This window comes from Malaclemys terrapin, chromosome 10 (assembly GCF_027887155.1).
Source record: "Malaclemys terrapin pileata isolate rMalTer1 chromosome 10, rMalTer1.hap1, whole genome shotgun sequence".
In the NCBI taxonomy this organism is placed as follows: domain Eukaryota; kingdom Metazoa; phylum Chordata; order Testudines; family Emydidae; genus Malaclemys; species Malaclemys terrapin.
The window spans coordinates 626,716-646,566 of NC_071514.1; the positions used below are offsets into that span (position 1 = coordinate 626,716).

Sequence of the window (19,851 nt, forward strand, 5' to 3'; positions counted from 1 at the left end):
ACCCCCTGTGCGGTTCCTATTCCCATCACATCCTGCCCCCTCCCCGTCTCTCTCCCACTCTCCGCGCCTGGCTCCAGCGCTCCCCGGCCGCCTCTCCGAGCTCCTAGCGCCCCGCTCCAGCGGCATGGCTGGCTCGTTCGCCCGCGTCCTGTGCGCTCGCAAGTCCGCCGGCCTCCTGGCCGTGGTGGGAGCCGGGTCCCTGGCCACTGGATTCCTGCTCACCCGGGACGCGGTCAGCGCTGGCGAGAGGCAGCGGCGCCGCTACCCGCCAAGGTACCGGGCGGGGCTCGCTGCTCGGCCGGGACCCTTCCTGGGCTTCATGCAAAAGCTGGAGGGGGCTTCGCTCTCCCGGGGTGGGGAGGGGACGCCCTTGGAGCCAGGGGGACGCGCCCTGGGGTGGGTGCGGGGGGCGCAGCCGCTTTGGGGGCCGGGCGGGCTGCGCGGCTCTCCGCCCGTGGAGAGGAGCCCAGCCCGGACCGCCCCGGCGGAGAGTCGGCCCCAGCTGGCCGGGCTCCCTGCAGCGCAGGCTGCTGCTGGCGCCCGGAGCCATCACGTAGCTGCTGCAGAGCTCGGGCTGCGCCTCCCCCGGCGGCTGCGGCGGAGAGGGACCAATGCCTGCCCCGGGCCACTCGGGGAATGGCCCCAGCGCGCCGGTAGCTCCGCTGCGTCTCCCTCTGGGCAGGGTCGGAGCCGTCCTGGCTCCCTGCCGGGAAAGCCTCGGGCCCGGGATGCTCAGGCGGAGCATGTGGGGCCGGGGAGCACCCACTGATCCGGATTGACGCGCCTGGAACCCGGGCGCTGAGCCCTGCCCGCACAAGGCGGCGCTTCGTCCCGCCGCGGAGCCGCGCTTCGCCCCAAGCGGCCCGGGCAGCGCAGGCGGGAGCGCACCTGGAGCCGGACGGGACGGGACGGATCTCCTCCCCCGGCACCTGCTGGCTGGCTGGGTAAGCCGTCCGGCTCAGGGCCTGGCCCTGACCTCGCCTGCCCAGCGCCCAGGGACCGGGCGGGTGGCTGCGGCCCTGCGCCAGAGGCAGGGTCTGGCGGGGCGCCGAGGACGCTCCGGGGAGGCTGGATAGCCATGCGGGCTGCCTTGGCTGGCGAGCTCCTGGAGCGCTAGCAGGGGGCTGGAGTCCTGGCGGGCTGCAGGGGCGGGAACCGTTTGTACAATGGGGAGCTGAGAGCCATTGAACCAAACTGTAACCCCGTGGGATGGAAACACTGCAAGCCAGGGGTGCGGCAGCCCCCAGCACCCTCGTTCCAGCACCCATGGGTGCTAGTGATTGGGGCAGTGGATCAGCCTGGGACCCCTGCCCTTCCTGACACACCAAGGTCTGTGGGTTACATTGTATCTTGAGGGGAGGAGGGGGCGGGACGAGGGACACCCACATCCTGGTCCTGTGACCTTGGAGCTAAGAGCACCTCCTGCCTCAGAAAGGTCTGTCCAACCCTGGGGCGGGCTGGGCCGGGCCTGGCGCCAGGCTCTGAAGAAGCTGTAGTTCCTGCACAGGTGAGCTTTACCCTTGGGGGAGGAAGTGCCGCAGGCTGGGGCCGGGAGGTGGCAGGCAGCCTTCAACCCTCTGAGGGTTAGAATAGGTGATCCTTGGGTCTCTTCTAACCCTCTGGTTCTAGGCTTTGAAAGGCATAGGCCCTGAGACCCCCTGGGAAAGGCCCCATAGCTGGACAGAGCAGCCATGAGTTATCCACATGACTCACTCCTAGGGTGACCAGATGCCCCGACGTTAGGGGCTGACTTATTTAGGCAACTATACCCCCATCTCCCCAAAACAGTGTCCTGCTTATCCACACTTGCTATCTGGTCACCCTCATCATCCTATGCCTGGCACATGCACTCCTGGCCCTGCTTGTCTTCCCAAGAGCCCTCATCCCACCCTCACCCCTGCCCTCGGTGACTGTACTAGCCTAGATTGGACCAAGTGCCCCCACCCAATCTCTGCCCCCTACCACCTCCAGCATGGCAGAGCTGTGTTTGGGGCCACTGGGAAAGACATGGGTGAGGGGCTCGGGCTAATGTAGGGGGACGAAGTCAATGGAATGCTGCTTGCTGAGTCAAGAGCACAAGTACCATCCTCAGGACAGGCTGTAGGAACCAGGGCACAAACTCCAAACTGGTGGTGATTAGATTGCACCAGCTAATTACCCCTGAGGTCCTGTGACAGCCTGAATGTGGAGCCACAGAAAGTCCCCCTGGGTGCTCTGAGCTATCTTGCCACCCAGGTGAGCCTGCCTTGGTGTGAGGGTCCATCTATCACAAAGGATCACAGCAATATTTTGGTTACACCAGTCCCAAAGGACCAGTCCCTTACTCAGGTCAGTTGCACCTTAGATTACACCAAAGACGGCACTTGTAGCCAATCCCATACAGATTTACTCAATAGGAAAAGGAAATCAGAGCATTCTTTACAAAGTTAAAGCAAACAGACAAATGGGTTAGTCTCAGTTTCAAGAGGAAATAGAAGCTCTATAATCAGCCAGCTCTATTTGTCCTTTAGGGCTGACCCAGCCTAAGTGGCTGGGGATCTCTTGCTTTTGCCTCAAGGCAACACCCCCCCACACCCCACACACACACACAGAGTCCAAGCAACAGGGATAATCAGTTCCTTCTTTTTAGGGGTTGTATTCTCCTCTTCCCACATGCTTTCAGCTGCAAAGCTCAGTTGATGGGAGGAGTCTCTTGCTTGATGCATTTTCACCGGGAGGAGGCAGAACCACCACAAAAGTATTTTGTGCTCTTGTTGAAGGTACATAGGCAGCTTCCAGCTGTAACATCCCACAAGCGTCCATCTGGTATCGCTCGACCTTTCCTGTTGGGAAGGTTGTAACACCTTCTGTTGAAGCTCAGCCCTTCACCCTAATTAATGTCTCTCTGCTCCCTGGGGATTGACACACAGAGGCCCCAACAATATAAGAACTTATTGGACATTGTGTTTTGCCATACGACTTTTCCAGCAGCTGTCTGGATAGGCAGAGTCCCCCATTACTGCCAGGGCTTGTGTTTGGGATATTTCTGTTATGTGTTCTAGAAATGCCTCATCCACCTCCTCTTCCTGATATGAGCATGCACAGTACACCCCTGCCATGATGTCACCCTTATTTAACCCCTTTTTACTCAACTGGTCTACCTCCCACCTCTTTCTGGATCCCAGAAAGAGTGATATGCTTGATGACAATGCAACACCTACTCCCTTTTTACCTGCCTGTCCTTCCTGAACATGCTATATCCCTTTATACCAATCTTCCAGTCATGAGACTTATCCCACCAAGTCTCTGTGATGCTAATTACATCATAAGCTAAATGATGTACTGATACTTCCAGTTCCCCCCATATTCCTGGCATTTGCATATAGACACCTAAGAAGTCGAGCAGATTCCCTTACTGATTTCTTTCTTGATGCTCCTATTGTAATTTTCCATACTCCCCCCCACCAACCCAACATTCAACCCTCTCTTACAGTCATTTTTTTACAGGCTTTTGTCATCTGTCCCCTTTGAACCTAGTGTACAGCCCTCCTCACTAACTTGCTAGTTGGTGCCTCGTGGTCTGCTGAGAAGAGATGGGGTGCACCTGATCTTCCTCCCGGAACAGCATCCCATTGTCAAGGAAGTCAAAGCTGTCCCATCAACACTATCTGCATAGCCAAGCATTCATCTCCAGGATGTGCATTTCCCTGCCTGGGCCCTTACCCTCAACTGGAAGCATGGACATGAACACAGCCTGTGTCCCTGACCCCTTCGCCCTGGCTCCCAGAGCGCTGTAGTCACTGCTGATCTGCTCAGGGTATGTCCAGTTGGAAGACCCAGACTTGCAGTGTGGCTGTGCAGCAAGGCTTATGAGCATTCATGTGATACTTTTGGAACTGTTAAATACTATGCACTCTGCAACGAGAGGCACCTTCTCAGAGTGTCTTCTGAAGGATGCTCCTTGCTGGCTGAATATGTGCGTCTTTATCTGTCAAAGAAAGGACAAACTCCTGCACCTGTTAGGGCACAAAAGTAACTGACCTCTGTAGGCTACAATCACCTGGCTTTGGATAATATTCAGAGGTTTCATTTTGACTATTTCAGACCAAAGGGTTAAAGTGGCATTATGCAAAGCCACTTCTTCATTTGAAAGCATTTTGTCAGGCTCATTCACCAGAAAAAAAGTCATCCAAATGTCTTGTAGATAAAGTTCTTGCTTCAGATTATAGTGGCTTGGCTAGCACTAGCTAGTGTTATTGTGCTGCATAGAACTGTGGTGGACTTGCCTTGTCCATGCTGTGCATGGACTGAAATTGCAGAACCCTATATAGCATTTCTCATCTTGCCTGTAATAGTGTGTAGTTTCCACCTCTAAGGGAAGTAGGGCTTTATATCTTTGTGGGCGCTTGGACATGATCCTTCTTGTTGTACATAAGATCATTGTCTCTCTTCAATCAGCTCAGAAAATGCAATATCACAAGTTGACTATTGTTGCAGTGTAACTGGATGGTTTTGCTTTATGATTAGTTTTACTAAAGTAGGAAGAAAGTCATGGTGAGTGATTTGATTGCTAACGATGCAGTTTGTCTTACCCAGATATTCTGAGCAACATGCCACCATCTCCTCTCAGATTGTTCTCTCAAATGTTTCTATTTTATGAAGTTTGCCCTTGTGGGTTTCTCTCAGGCAAGCATTGCAACAGGACTAGTTGCTGGAGGACGTGCTTGCTCTGGTGGCTATAGAAGCAGGTGAACAGGCTGCTCTCTGACCAGCTTCAGAATGTTGTCTTTCTGGGTTCAATACAACTCTGACATGTGTCAAATTCAACTTCCTTGTGTATTTCTGAAAACACCCCCATGATAGAGCATTGGTGACACATCATCTAAACTAGAAAACTTATCCAGCAGCCGCCAATAGAATTAACTTCTCCTGCTTTTTGCTGCTGGCATCACCAAATTCTAGCACTGGTAGCTTTTGACAGTTTTGCCTTCTTTTCATTTTCTTGACAGATAACACATATTCAAAGTTTGTGATGAGTTTCTCTCTTTGATGTAAGCTTTAAGGGGCTTGTATCCTCCATGTCTTCATATACTATAACTTCCCTATTGAGGTAGAAGTCCCAGAGTATATTGTTAGCATTACCACACCATTTTCATTTTGTACAATATACAGCTCTAAATTGGCACAAATCTCTATGTTAGTATCCAACTTGCCATTTTTGTTTAGTGAGCACTTTGATCCAAGTGCAATACGCAGCTGTGAATTGTCATCTCCAACACTAATACTGACTTGTGCATAAAAGTATCACTGAATTAAAAAGCCAGTTTCTAGAACATTTCAAAGGCTAGTATTGCATGCACAGGCAATTACAAACTAAAACCTTTTGCCAGGCAGACTAGATGCTACTTTGTATGGAGCAAAGCTTACAGCTGGAGAAGATTACATTGGAGAAGTTCATGTATATTTATATCTACTCACTATGCAGTACAAACTAAGACCATGCAATCTACTGCTTCTGGTTCACAATATTCAGTGTGACACTGATCTAAACAGAACATTTCAGTTGAAAAATATAGAAAACTATTGTAATCACTCGTGAGACCCTTTGACAGTTACAAATGTGATGTGAAAATATTTCATGTTAGTATATTGCAAAATGTTTATATTCACCACTTTTGCCACATGCTAAACAGCTTAATTTCTGGAAAAAAACTTGCCGATGGAAAACCGATACAGATCTTTTGATACATTGTTCGGTAGCATTGACCACAAACCCCATATTAAGGTTTTGAAATTGAACAGTCATAATGGCAGTCAGTCACAGTCATGTTGCAGTGTCTCTGTAACTGTGCAAAAAATGACTTTCATTTCAGGTACCATTGTTTCACCTCGCCTACAGGCTTATGTCACTACTTGATAGCTCCACATCATACCTCATCGAAACATACATAACAGCAGCTTTCCAATGATCTATGATGGGCGGGGTGTACATGAAACTCCAACAATAAGCTCCTTTGTTGAGAATTGCCCCATACCTATTGGCTTGGCCTTGCCTTGAACAGCACCCCAAAGGCTCAGAGACCACAAACCAAAGCACAAGAACCCAATCTGTATTATGGCTGAAAAGGAGATTTAACACAATCTCCTGATTTGGGGGACTGAGTCAAGATTTTTTGGATGTTTGGGGCAGGCAATCCTGTAAAGGTCAAATAGGGGGGTCCCCCGGTATTCAGCAGCCAGTAACTGGAGATCCAAATGCCATGATGCTTCCTCCCAGGAGATTACAGTATCAGTCCGTGACCCGCTTTGTACAGGAGTGCGACCTGTCAGTGACGTGCCGATAGGACACGATGAACAGGTGCCAGCAGGGTGCTCAGGAGGAGAACTTGGCACACTCCCTGCGTTTTGTAGGACCAATCAAAACTTGTGCCCTGCAGATGGTTTCCTTCAGCAGCTCTTTACAAGTGGAGCCCTTAACACCTTACAGGCAGCTGCATTCTGCTGGATTGTCTGGCCCCGGCGGGAGCTGCTCAGCCAGCTCTGGAAACACTGAAAAGGCCGGGGGCTCCCGCCTCTCCTCACGGGGAATCTGCCCAGCTAGAATTCACAATGTCATGGGGAAGAGGCTGTGGATGCATGTCTGGGACCAGCAGCGTGGGTCCGTGACAAGGCATCTCAGGTTGGACATGGGGAAATAGCTCGCTCGTGGCAGAGGGCAAACACCAGTGTAAGGAACGCTGGACCAGCCAGGCTATGCTGCAGGGTGGGGCAAGCTCTCCTTGGAGCTGAGGTGGTCTGGACCAGTTTTACTCCTGCGAGCCCCTGCAGCTTGAGGCAGTATGGGAAGGAAAGCGCGCTCTGCCTGGAGCAGACTGGATTTAGTCCCCCTGTGGAGCAGTCAGCCCGTGGCCAGTGGTGTCTGCTCACAGCAGTCAGCAGAAGCTGGATTCAGAGAAGCTGCAGGGCCTTGCCCAGCCAGAGGGCCCACTGTTCCCATGTAGGCGAGAGAGGCAGACACATTCCTGGGGCCCCACAATGGAGGTGGCTGCACTCACAGAGCTGTGCATTGTATGGCATGCCAAGCAGGGGAGGCAGCAACAGAAGGGGACTGTGACTGCTACAAATACCCCATGCCCCGAGGGCAGTGCCTGTGCTGAAATAGAGGCTGCTGCTCCTACCCCAGCGGGCCAACATCTGCTGAGCTCTGGCCCCCAGCCCCTAGCTCCCACCCAGCTTCCCTGCAACAGCCTGAAGAGGCAGCCCTCGCGGGCTAGAACACACTGTTTGCAAAGGGGCTCACCAGTCACCTCTGTGTGTCTTTTCCTAGGAATGGGAATGCTCTGGGTACCTCTGTCACCCTCTGTAGGATCAGAGCACCTACAATGCGGGCTGGGGACAGGTCATGCTCTCCAGGACAGAGGCTGGCCCCGTGACCCGCGGCAGCTGCTGTCTAGCACTGAAAGACTCATTCCAAGCCATTCGCCCTTTTGTCTGAGCTAACAGGTGCCCGTCTCAGATTGCCCATTAGCAGGAGGAAGGGTTCAGCTCACAGAGGCTGTGACCAGGTGCCCTCCCTGCCAAGCTGCCGGTGAACACAGGAAAAGCACAAAGCTTCTCTAAGCCGAGAATGAGGTCAGGAGAAGAACTCTTGTTAAGCCGATTAGAGGCAAACGTCTCCCTAATGCAATAAACTGCACCATTGGAAGTAGTTCCTGAGAGCTGCAGATTGGGGTCACTGGCTCCGTCTCTGTCCTTCTGAGCATCCCTTCCTTCTTGCCCAGACACCAGCAGCCAAAGTAGCCCCAACAAAGGAGCCAGGGGTGCAGGGACCCCAGGGGCAGGGGCTCACAGATCTATCTCTATTAGGAACCATCCATGTGCTTGACCCTGTACAAAACACACAGGGTGTGGGGCCAGATTTTCAAAAGCCATGGATAGCTAAAGATGCAGACGGGGGCTAGTGGGCTTGTTGAGAGCAGGCTGGACATCTAATTCTGTTGATTGGAAGAGAAGAAAATATGGATCTGAGAAATAAACCAGAACGGAAGCTCCTGAATTCTTAAAGCCCTCAGAAAACCTGGGCTGGGGTCTCCTGCCAGAGCAGCATCAGTCTTCATCTCAGAGCAGCCCCAGCACCATCCTTGCCCATTCTCCTCCCTCCTGCCCGCAACCCCCCACTAGCGCAGCCTGGGCTCCCCTTTTCTTGCCACATGGATAGTGAGCAGAAAGACATTTATTCTCAGTGCTGGGTGGGACAGGGGAACACAGCCTCTGCCCAGAGGGGCTTACACAGGGGCAGGCAAGGGAGGAGATGGTTGTGTTTGTGCCTGGTGGAAGTGACTTGGGAATAAGGGCTGAGCAGAGAGGGGAGGAATCCGGCATCTCAGTACAGGGAGGCAGTTCCTGGCAGAGGGCAGTGTGGGGCGGGGGGGTAGAGGCAAGATTCATTGTGGAGTGAAGGAGAGAGTCAGGTGGAGCAAGGCCAGAGGAGGCAGCAATGGGAGTGCAGCTGGAAGGAAGCGAGAGGAAGCCAGTGCCTTGCATGGGTCCAGAGAAGGAGATCCTTGGCATTCACATATGGGAAGCCACTAGCCTGCTACTTCAACTAGGCTCCCATTAGTCTGCAGGGGCCAGTAGCGATCTTGGCCAAGGTGGTATTCCCTCCACTGAGGCCTCCTCTCCACTGGGGGGGAGGACGTGGAAAGCCGAGAGGGAGCAGATCCTAGTGCCCTGATGCACGAGCAGGACACACCGAAATCCAGAGAGGCCAGTGCCCCAGCCCAGAGGGTTAAACATTCCCCATGTTCTGTTCTCCCCACAGCGCTGAATATCCAGATCTCCGGAAACACAACAACTGCATGGCAAGTAACCTGACCCCAGCCATCTATGCCCAGCTCTGCGATAAAACCACCCCCAACAGCTGGACCCTGGACCAGTGCATCCAGACAGGTGTGGACAACCCTGGGCACCCCTTCATTAAGACTGTGGGCATGGTAGCAGGTGACGAAGAATCCTATGAGGTGAGCAGCTGCCAGAGCAACTCTAAAGTGTAGCATAATAATTTCAGCAGCACAAACCCCCCCAGCCTCAGCCAGGCTGTATCTCACCCCCCAGCACCCACGAGCCCTGCGCCATCACTCACAGCTTGAGCATGGGTCTCCTTGGCCTCACCACACTGCGACCTCTTACCATCAGACATTTACCTGATGGAGAATAGCATCTGCAGGGACATGGGCTGCTAGCCCTCCTGCTTTAAGGGCTCAGGGGTCACCAGCTGGGGTCAGGATGACCTGCCCTCCCCCAGAAAAGCACTGCACAAGCGGGTGCATTACGGGACATCTGTTCCTTCCCGACACACCCAGCACTGGGCACGCAAAGAGCTGCACTCCTGACCCGCTGTGGCTCAAGAGAGGGTGGGGGGATGCCAGCCCATTGACGAGGAGTCCAGTAGTGAGCTAGACGGGCCATTGGCTGCTCCTTCGAGTGGTTCCTGGTTTATTAGAATCTGGGGAACTTGTTCTAAGCTAGAGGCACGTCCGGCTTGTTGAACATTAACCTGTACCAACTACTTATGCTGGCCAAAGGGCAGGCCAGACGTATTCACACGTGCTCCTTCCCTGCCCTTCATTCTAACCCCATAACCTCCCGCACCGCCCCAGTCACCACATGGGACTTCTCCCCCCACCCCCCAGTCACCACACAGGGCTTCCCTTCATTCTAACCCCATAACGCCCCCCCCAGACACCACACAGGGTTCCCTATACTCTGACCCCATGAAGGAGAGTGGGGTCACCGAGTGTACCCCCTCGTGGCTGGGTGTGGCACAGCTGTTCTGGTTCCTTGAGCGGCTCTAATCCTATGGTGGATCACAAACTGAATGTGAGTCACCAATCTGATGCAGTTGGAAAAAAGCTAATATCATTCTGGGGTGTATTAACAGGAGTGTCATATGTGAAACATGGCGGGTAACTGTTCCGCTCTGGTGAGGCCCCAGCTGGAGCACTGTGTCCACTTCTGGGCACCACATTTTAAGAAAGATGTGGACAAATAGGAGAGACTCCAGAGGAGAGCAACAAAAATGATAAATGACCTTGGAGTCATTGTGGATCATTCTCTGAAAATGTCCACTCAATGTGCAGCGGCAGTCAAAAAAGCAAACAGAAGGTTGGGACTCATTAAGAAAGGGATAGACAGTAAGACAGAAAATATCATATTGCCTCTATATAAATCCATGGTACGCCCACATCTTGAATACTGCGTGCAGATGTGCTCGCCCCATCTCAAAAAAGATATATTGGAATTGGAAAAGGTTCAGAAAAGGCCAACAAAAATTATTAGGGGAATAGAACGGCTTCTATATGAGGAGAAAGACTGAGACTTTTCAGCTTGGAAAAGAGACGACTAACGGGGGATATGATAGCAGTCTATAAAATCATGACTGGTGTGGAGAAAGTAAATAAGGAGGTGTTATTTATTCCTTCTCATAACACAAGAACTAGCGGCCACCAAATGAAATTAATAGGCAGCAGGTTTAAAAGAAACAAGAGGAAGTATTTCTTCACACAATGCACAGTCAACCTGTGGAACTCCTTGCCAGAGGATGTTGTGAAGGCCAAGACAGGGTTCAAAAAAGAACTAGATAAGTTCACGGAGGTTAGATCCATCAATGGCTATTAGCCAGGATGGGCAGGGATGGTGTCCCTGGCCTCTGTTTGCCAGAAGCTGGGAATGGGTGACAGGGGATGGATCACTTGATTCCCTGTTCTGTTCATTCCCTCTGGGGCACCTGGCACTGGCCACTGTCAGAAGACAGGATTCTGGGCTAGGTGGACCTTTGGTCTGACCCAATATGGCCGTTCTTATGACCTGTGAGGAAAGGTTAAGAAAACTGGGCATGTTTAGACTTGAGAAAAGAAGACTGAGGGGGAACTTGATCACAGTTTTCAATTATGTGAAGTGCTGTTATACAGAGGACGGCGATCAATGGTTCTGCATGTCCACCAAAGGTAGGACAAGAAGTGATGGGCTTAATCTGCAGCCAGGGAGATTTAGGTTAAATATTAGGAAAAACTTTCTAACTTTGAGGGTGTTTAAATTCTGGAACAGGCTTCCAGAGGTTGGAAGGAAGGTTGTGGAATCTCCATCACTGGAGGTTTTTAAGAGCAGGTTGGACAAACCCCTGTCAGGGTTGGCCTAGGTTTACTTGGTCCTGCCTCACCACAGGGGGCTGCACATGATGACTTCTTGAAGTGCCTTCAGCCCTTCATTTCTATCATTCTATTATTCTAACCCCATTGCCCCCCCTACTTTAAGGGATGTCCTTACACTCTAACCCCATAACCCCCCATCACTGCACAGGCCCCCGTATTGTAAACACATACCCTCCCCATCACTGTATGGGAGTGCCCTACACTCTAACCCCATAAACCCCCCCGCCACTGCGCAGGGCCCCTGCACTCTAACCCCATAACCCCCCATTGGCGGGGGTCGCAGCACTGGCAGGGTGGGAGGGTGCATTGGGGCTCCGGAGGTTGCAGTGTTTTGGCTGCCCAGTGGGGAGGAGGGAACAAGGCTTGGTTTGGGACATTGCTGGGGGTGGCTGGGTTGACCAGTGTTTTGCTGCCACATTCTCATTTCCGTCCCAGGTGGAGTCTTTGCTGCACCATTTCTGAACTCCCCTGGGTTCCTGGCCTGCCTGTGCCCTGTGCATTAGCCCTGTCACTCCCACTGAGCAGTTCCTTCTTGTCCCTGCTCTGCGATCCCGGTCTCCCCTGGCCTCTCCCTGGGAAGAGGCTGCAGCTGGCCTGCAATGCCTGTGAGGCCCTCGTGCCCATTGGGTGGAGGGAAGGTCGGCATTACGAGATGCACTGGACACTGCATGGAAGATGCCCTAGGGAGCACCCGGGCTGCAGGACAGCACTGCAGGGACAGGACATCTCCCCTTTCCCTGCGCTGCTGGGCTGGGCACAGAATGGGGAGCAGGCCCTGTCCTCCAGCAGGCAGATGGCCCCCTGCTCCCCATTACTCCTCTCTAATCCCTGCCTTGTTGCCATTCCAGGTGTTCGCGGACCTGTTTGACCCTGTGATTCAGGAGAGACACAATGGTTACAACCCACGGACCATGAAACACCCCACGGACTTGGATGCCAGTAAGGTGCGTAACACCCTGAGGTCACACGGTGTGGCCTTCAGAGCATCCCAGTGCCAGAGGGCCAGGGCTCACCGGTGTCAGGCAATGAGTCCAGCTGGCCTGACCATGGCAGTGTCCCCAACTGCCTTATGTCCTAACCTGTATCTAATAGAGTTGTGTCCGGTGTCACTGGAAAACCAGTAACACGCTGAGCAACAATAGTCTTGTGTGGAGCATAGTACCATAAACGCCCAAGGCCTGTGCAAATGGCAAGGAAGTCTGGCACTAGGATATGGTTCAACCAGACAGGCCTAGGCAGTGGGTAAACAGGTGTTTGCCAGTTCAGTAGTTCCCTGGGCCAGCAAAGAGAGGGGCAAAGAGCCCCCAGTGATCGTTCACTGCAGACAACAAAGGAATTGAGCTTTGTGGGAGCCCCTCCCCCGGGGCAGGCAGCCTCTTGCTGGAAGGACGTGTGGTAAAAATCTGACCTTGAACCAAGGCTGGAGTGGTGGTAAGTCTGAGTCACTACGGCATTTTATTTGCTTGTAGCCATTTCTGATTGTAGCCCTTCCACTGGGACTCACCTACAGCCCATCTTCTCGTGACTAAATACACGTTTTACTTGGCGTCTAGGCCAGCCCCCTGCTGTGCTTGGCTTGACCTGCTCATTAGCATCAGTTAAAGCAACAAGCCGCTGTGCTTTTGTCTCGTTAACAGACCAACAGATCTTACTACTCCTCTGAACGTTCCAGGAGAGGCCTGGACGCCTCAGGGCAGACGGTTTGGGGGAAATTCGGGACTGGGGTGTGGTCACTTGGTGAACAGTCACCAAGGCTGGTGGAGACTGGAGTGTGGCTGGGGTGTAACAAACCAGCTGCTGGAGGGAGGGTTGCTGAGCCGGGCTGTGTGGGCTTGTCTGCTGGCTGGGAGCTAGAGCAGCAGAGCATTTTACGGGGTTACAGGACAAGCGGTGAGACAACCTCTGGTCTGAGTTGTACCCCAAGCTGTCATCGTTTCGTATTTGCACCCGGTTTGTTGTGTGGACTGAAGTTTTACACTCTAAGCACTGGTAAAACCATGTAAGTGATTCTCAAGTGCTCAGACTGGGAGCAGTCAAAGAAAGGTTACAGGTTTATGATGTCTAGTTTGGGCCTGAGAACTATAGAACAAAGGATGTTTACAATGGATGCTGGTGAAACACTTGCGTAGCTGGAGCTGGCTATGTTAGGAAAAGAGCAAAAAGCCCTAACAAGAGATGCTGAGAAAGCAGCACGAGACTAGAGAAATGGGAATCAGAACAAAGGGAGGGAGAGTGTGAATACCAACGATGGAGCCAAAGCGCAGCAGCAGCTGTGCACCAGTGAGCCCTGGAGCCACCAACAAAGGAGCACTGGCGAAAGAGGAGGCGAGACTGCACCACCTGGACCTAGGGGAAGCCGTGGACAGAGCTCACAGGTGCTCTCTCCCCCCAAGGAGCACCCAGCTGGGAGGTTCCTAAGGGCCCAACGTTCACGAGCAGCCACTCGGGGCAGCTTGACACGTTTTTAATAGAACGGAAGTTACACAAGCATTGAACTATGGGGAACTGAAAGCGGCCGCCCTGCCAAGCTCTCGGTGGCTCCTGAGGTGAGGGGAACATTTAGAAACCTCAGAATGAAGGACAAACTGAGTCCTAGAGACGGTGTGTATAAGCCATGTGGTTTGATGAAAACTGGGGCAAGCCAAAGGAGGCAGAGTGCTGTGAACAGCTATTTGATCTTTTTGCACAGGTGCAATGTTCTGAAGAAGTCAAACAAGCTCTTTGGGATAAGTCCCCGGCCTGTCCCCAAAACAGCAGCTCCGGCTGATTCCTACGTACAAGCCAGCGCGGCCAATAAGCGCAAGCCACAGAGGGAAGGGCAGAAGCTCTGTGTTAAGTGAGGGGGGACATTTTGTCCCTGGGAAGAGAAAGGGCGGTTGGGAGCCCAGGCACTCACCTCCCCAGACTCGCTCCCCTGCTAGAAACCACCATCACGGATCCCCTCTTCAGGAGAATGGTCCAAGAAGGTGCTACTAGGAATAATGGCCCTAAACTAAGAGAAGGGTAGCCCACGCCCTGCCCAACCCAGATCACCGCAGCTGTCATTAACACAGAGAAGCCTCCGGGGCCCCTCGTTAATTTTGTGAGGCCTGACCCAGAGAAAGTGGCTGTGGAATTTATGAATGTTGCCAAGGTGGATGGCAAAGAACACATAGGAGGAAGGACCCAGTACCCAGATTTCTCTAGCCAGGGAAAGCATGGTCAGAGACTGGCATGTTACCTGGCCAGGAGGTAGAATGCCTGGCATTGGGCAGATATAAAATTCCTGTACCTCTGGCTAAGTGGGAAGGTTGAGACGCTAACTTACAAGTTGGGGTATTGGGCTGCATTCCTACGGAAATGCTGCTGGAAAATGACAGCTTACCCGTGACTCAGGCTCTTAACGTCAGACCTTGTGGTGAAATGGAAGAGAGTTCTGGGACCCCGAAGGGCATGGGGAAGACCCAGAGTGCTGTGGGGAAGGAAGACACTTCCAGCTCTGGCTAGCAGAAGAAAGCAGTGTGCTTTGGGGTGTGGGAGGGGCCATGGAGCAGAGGAAAATCGTTCACGTTCAGAGCTGGGAGTTAGTGCCTATGACTGAGGACACAGTCCCACTTGTCAGCTGCCAAAGTTTGCAGATGAGCAGAGGGCAGATTCTGCTGCAGAGTGCAGGAGCTGTCCTGGAGGGGACCCCACCGAGGGGAAAGTTGGACAGGGAAGCTCCAGTAGGGAAAGCCAAAAGCCCTGGGAAACCTTACAAGCACCTAGTTGTGCAGCCCAGCCCTGTGGGCAGTTAATGGTGCTAACCCATAACTGCCCTTTTGCCGGTCTGGGTTGCACCCCAAATGTGACATACTGGCACAATCAGAGCCCAGTACCCCTGACACCAGGGAGGATACTGCTCTAACCCCCAGCTGGGCAGAATGGGAAACATCGAGGGCAAAACTCCTGGCTCCACCCACTTATTAGGCCCCACTTACTCACCCTGAGGCATGAGTGTTTTGGCAAAAATAATCAGCAGACCAACACTTGTTTCAGGCAGGCACTGGCTGCAGACTCTGGTGCAGCCCTGGTTGGGGGGAGAACACACTGTAACCCCCACATCTCACCATCCAGGGGTCTTTTCAGACAAGGACTGACCCAGCTTCTACCAGCTAGGATCGGCTCCCCCCTGCCCACCTTCTGCCCCTTGCTGATGACCTCGCTCCCATCGTGGGGGTCTCACCTCCCACCACCCCTGCTTCCACCCGCAGATTAAGTCCGGCTACTTCGACGAGCGCTACGTGCTCTCCTCGCGCGTCCGGACGGGGCGCAGTATCCGCGGGCTCAGCCTGCCCCCTGCCTGCACCCGCGCCGAGAGGCGGGAGGTGGAGAAGGTGACTGTGGATGCCCTGAGCGGCCTGACAGGAGACCTGGCCGGCCGGTACTATCGCCTCAGCGAGATGACGGAGAAGGAGCAGCAGCAGCTCATTGATGTGAGCAACCCCGTGGGGCCCAGGGCTGCCAGGGGGTGATGGGGGAACGGACACATCAGGGCCATCCTAGGGCGGTGGGGCAGGGCCAGGGCCAGCCGTGGGGCTGCCAGGGGCAGGGGAAGGGTACGACACCGATGGGCCAAAACTGGCAGGCGCCCGGAGAAAGTAACCCAGAAATGCTAGCTCAGCTTCTGCCCTTTTCTTCTCCCTGCCACTGCCCCCATTCCCCCCCCCCCGTGCCACCTGCCCTTCATGCTCCTCCCTCTGCTGCCCCGGCCTGCCCCGCCCAGGTTCCCTGTCCTGCATGGCAGAGGGTATCAGTGCCCTCCTCCCGGACGGGGCGCAGGCTTGGGCACGGCTGCTGCTCCACAGAGGGGAATAACACAGCCATGCTGCTTAGTCCCAAGGGCCACGGACCCCGCAGCCCAGCACCTCCTGCAGCACTTCCCACTCCGTCTCCCTGTGATTGGCCTCATGGGTGCTGCCAGCCTCTGGGCCTGGGGCAATTCCGGGCAGATCCCGCCATAGCCTCTTGGGGCTGCAGAGCAGTTCCAGCCCCGGAGCGGACCCTAATGAAGGGGGTCCTTAGGGACGGCCACTGCTGAGCTTGCTGGGAGTTGGCCCTGCCCCTGTTCCCAGCTCCCAGAGCGCAGCTTGCAGGCCTCAAAGGCAGCTAGGTCTGCCCTGCGTTGGGGGAGCTGACCAGAAGGTGCCCAGGGGAGGGCAGAGCCCAGAGCTCGGGGTCTGGGCAGGGTATCCCCTGGGAACAGTATCTTGCTCATGCCCCATCTCCTTCCGCAGGATCACTTCCTCTTTGACAAGCCCGTCTCCCCCTTACTGACGGCATCAGGAATGGCCCGGGACTGGCCCGACGCCCGAGGAATCTGGTATGGAGCCACTGCTTTCATCTGGACAGCGGATAGCATGCAGCCGGTGGGGCAAGGCTTCAGGCCCTGCCCCTTAGCCAGTTGCCACGCACACACAGGGCAGCACAATACCCACAACGACACCTCCTATTACCCCCCCTCACTAGGAGCTCTTGTTCCGCTGACCGTTCACCATGACCCCCCTCCTCAGAGCCCCAGCTTCCCCAGACAGGCCCCCAGCCTGGGAGCGTGGCCTAGAGTCATTCCTGGGGGTTTACGTTTACACTTGGCAGGAGGCAAATGCATATAAACCCACGCCCCACACCCGTCTCATACGCCTGTTGCCCCCACCCCTTATAACCAGGCCCCGGCAAGGCACCTGCTTTTCCAAGAGAAACCATTTGTGGCTTGTTTGCGCTGTGGGGGCCAAACCCTGGCTCTCCCCAGACCCCTTAGCCCAGGGATTCTCACGACCAATTTTTTAGTGGCCTCAAGGTGCGACCACCAACTCTTGCTAGTGGCCGCTGGGACAAACCTGTCTCTGTGCCTGGCCCCCGCAACCCTTCAGCGAGAGCCCCTGGCCCCGGGGAAGGTGGGGGAACTCACCAGTCACTTGCGGCGTCCCAGGCTCCCAGTGCCCTGGGTAGGTTGGAGTGGGGGAGCTGCCTGGGGGAGCCCCAGCAACTGAACACCACAGCCACCTCCATGGAGAAGAGTTGCCTGCGGTACTGCACACACTGGCCCCTCGTGTCTCCAGAGGCTCTGCCCAGAACCCCTGGGGAGGCTGCATGGTGCAGGGCGCCGACCCCTGCTGGCAGGGCCAGCGCACCCCCCAAGGTGGCCATCTCACCGCCCTCGGGAACAGCTAGTCAGGAGCAAGAGCTGGGTGCTGCCGGGAGGGGCCGCGGCTTTGCCCCCCCTATTTCTGCCCATGCTGGTGGCTGTTTGAAACACGCTGCCTTAGGGTGTGTCCCCACTGCACTTACACAGCGTGGCTGGACTGTGCCTGCTGGCTGGGGGTGTGGGACTGTTTAACTGCAGTGTCGCTGTCAGGGCTTTGGCCTGGCTGCTGGGACCTGGCTGCTCTGTTCCAGCAGGGGCAGGATCAGTGCTCTCCTCCCAGATGGCGGTGCCACCTGCAAGCCAGAGCTGGCCCAAGAGGCTCCCACCTTGAGTCTGTCACAGGGGCTGACCCCTGCTGGGCACCCCCTCCCTGTGGGCTGCCCAGCATCTGCCCGGCCCAGCTGTGGCTCCAGGTGCTGACGAGCTGTGCTCTCCCCCAGGCACAATAATGAGAAGACCTTCCTGATCTGGATTAATGAGGAGGATCACACCCGCCTCATCTCCATGGAGAAGGGCGGCAACATGAAGCGGGTCTTTGAGAGGTTCTGCAAGGGCCTGAAGGAGGTGAGCGCAAGGCTGCCCCGGCCTGGCCCGGCCCTCCCGGTTCCGTCAGCCACCCCGGCCTGGCCCTCCCGGTTTGCCCAGTGGAATGGCCCCCTCGGGGGTAGGCTCTGGCCACAACACCCAGTTTCAGTGGCTCACACCAGGGGCTGCTGGGCCCTGGGCCCCGAAGCTGGGAGAGCTGGCCGCGAGGCTGATCTGTGGTTGTTCCTTGGGTTCCAGGTGGAGAGACTAATCCAGGAGCGAGGCTGGGAGTTCATGTGGAATGAGAGGCTGGGCTACATCCTGACGTGTCCGTCCAACCTGGGCACCGGGCTGCGTGCCGGGGTCCACATCAAACTGCCGCTGCTGAGCAAGGTACCACCGTAGCTGTGGCTGCTTGGAGCAGGGCTGAGCCTGCGGGGCAGGTCAGACCTCACAAAGCCAGGAGAACAGCCATTGAGGGCCCCAGGATTTGGGGCTCCTATCAGAGTTAGGGGACAGGTACAACCAGCTGCTTGGCGTGAAGAGCAGTGCATGCTGGGAGCTGCACTCAGCTCCATCTGACACAGATCGGAGGTGGCCCTTGGCTCAGCCACAGACCAGATCACGTCCCATCTCTGGGAACAATCCTTATGGCAGGTCTTCCAGCTTCAGTTCCCTGCGCTCTCCTCAAAGCTGGGCTCCCCATTCTCATTGGCTGGGCTCCCCTGTCCCACACTCAGGCCTGGCTCCAGAGGCCCTGCCCTGCCCTCTTGGACTGCCTCAGCAGGGACTCAGTCTCCCCCACAAGGCGCTGACCCAACACCTCTCTGTGTTTCCAGGACACCCGATTCGCCAAGATCCTGGAGAACCTGCGGCTGCAGAAGCGCGGGACAGGCGGGGTGGACACGGCCACCACCGGCACCACCTTTGACATCTCCAATCTGGATCGCTTGGGAAAATCTGAGGTACCTGCCTGGGTTGGTGTTCTGGCCAAGCCTGGCAGGGGAAGGCACTGCGAGCATGGCAGTGCAGAACGCCAGCGCTCACCTGTCTGCCTGCTGCATGTGCACTGCATGGGGCATGGAGGGGCAAACTGCAGCCCATCCAGCTGAGGGAAGCTAGGGGCTCCTGGCGCACGGATGGAGCCAAGAGGAGGGTTGCGAAGGGAGGAGAGTGCTGTGCTGTGCTGCTGTCTGGCACCGGGGGTCTAGGCTGAGCTGTGGGTGCCACCTGGCATTACCACAGCCACGGCTGCCCCGTGGTCATGGGTGTGCAGGGCCTGCTGTGCCCAGGTAGCAGCATCACTGCATGTCCAGCACCTTGCAGGAGCCAGGCCCTGCCCAGGGTGGGCTCAGCCAGGGGGCAGGGAGGGCTACCAGGAAAGCCCTGTGTGGGCACAGAGGGCTACTGGCTGCAGCCGTGGCCCCTGGGCTGCGGGAGGAGGTGAGGCCTGACTCGGGCTCTGTGCTCCTGCCTTAGGTGGAGCTGGTGCAGCTGGTGATAGATGGAGTGAACTACCTGATCGACTGTGAGCGGCGGCTGGAGAAGGGCCAGGAAATCCGCATCCCCTCGCCCGTGCCTCAGTTCCGGCACTAAAACGTGAGCCCTGCTTGGATGGGCCTCAGCTCCGGAGCCCCCCAGCCCCTCCCTGTAGTCTGACCGGTCCTACTGGCTGTTGTGTTACCCACAATGCACTGTACCAGCCTCCTTAAACCTCTGCTGCTGTAAGCCTGGCTCTGGCTGGTTCTTAGCCCCCAGCACCCACTGGGGGCTCCCGTCTCAGCGGCCCAGGACCCATGGCTGGGGAAGCCCTGAGCCCATTCCTGGCCCTGCCTAGGGAGAGGGCTCCAGGCCAGGCCCCCTGCAGCTGCTCTCACCCCCCAGGGTCACTCGGGTGGGGGCTTCAGGCGAATGGGGCCAAGAGAGAAGAGGCTCCAAAGGGACTGCTGGGCCCAGTGCCCACAGTGGAGCTCC

At 55.6% G+C, this 19,851-nt stretch overlaps 1 protein-coding gene across 2 annotated transcripts; it reads left to right on the forward strand.

The window, feature by feature from the left end:
• On the forward strand, window positions 1–19,605 carry CKMT1A (creatine kinase, mitochondrial 1A). 2 transcript variants are annotated; one of them, XM_054043054.1, is made up of 9 exons: window positions 1–273; window positions 8,801–8,999; window positions 12,038–12,133; window positions 15,422–15,643; window positions 16,445–16,530; window positions 17,793–17,916; window positions 18,136–18,270; window positions 18,717–18,842; window positions 19,357–19,605. In XM_054043054.1, exons 1-9 carry the CDS (start codon window positions 125–127, stop codon window positions 19,471–19,473), a joined length of 1,254 nt encoding a protein of 417 aa, XP_053899029.1. In that variant the 5' UTR covers window positions 1–124; the 3' UTR covers window positions 19,474–19,605. The 2 variants fall into 2 exon arrangements, with proteins under 2 accessions (XP_053899029.1, XP_053899030.1); XM_054043055.1 differs by lacking the exon at window positions 1–273 and adding an exon at window positions 758–944.
• Window positions 19,606–19,851: the final 246 nt, after the last annotated feature.

Bases quoted from the DNA above. Each gene is read 5' to 3' on its own strand.
- CKMT1A (XM_054043054.1), top strand. From the start codon at position 125: ATGGCTGGCTCGTTCGCCCGCGTCCTGTGCGCTCGCAAGTCCGCCGGC. The intron at 274-8,800 runs GTACCGGGCGGG...TTCTCCCCACAG, and splicing joins CGGCGCCGCTACCCGCCAAG to CGCTGAATATCCAGATCTCC. The intron at 9,000-12,037 runs GTGAGCAGCTGC...TTGCCATTCCAG, and splicing joins GTGACGAAGAATCCTATGAG to GTGTTCGCGGACCTGTTTGA.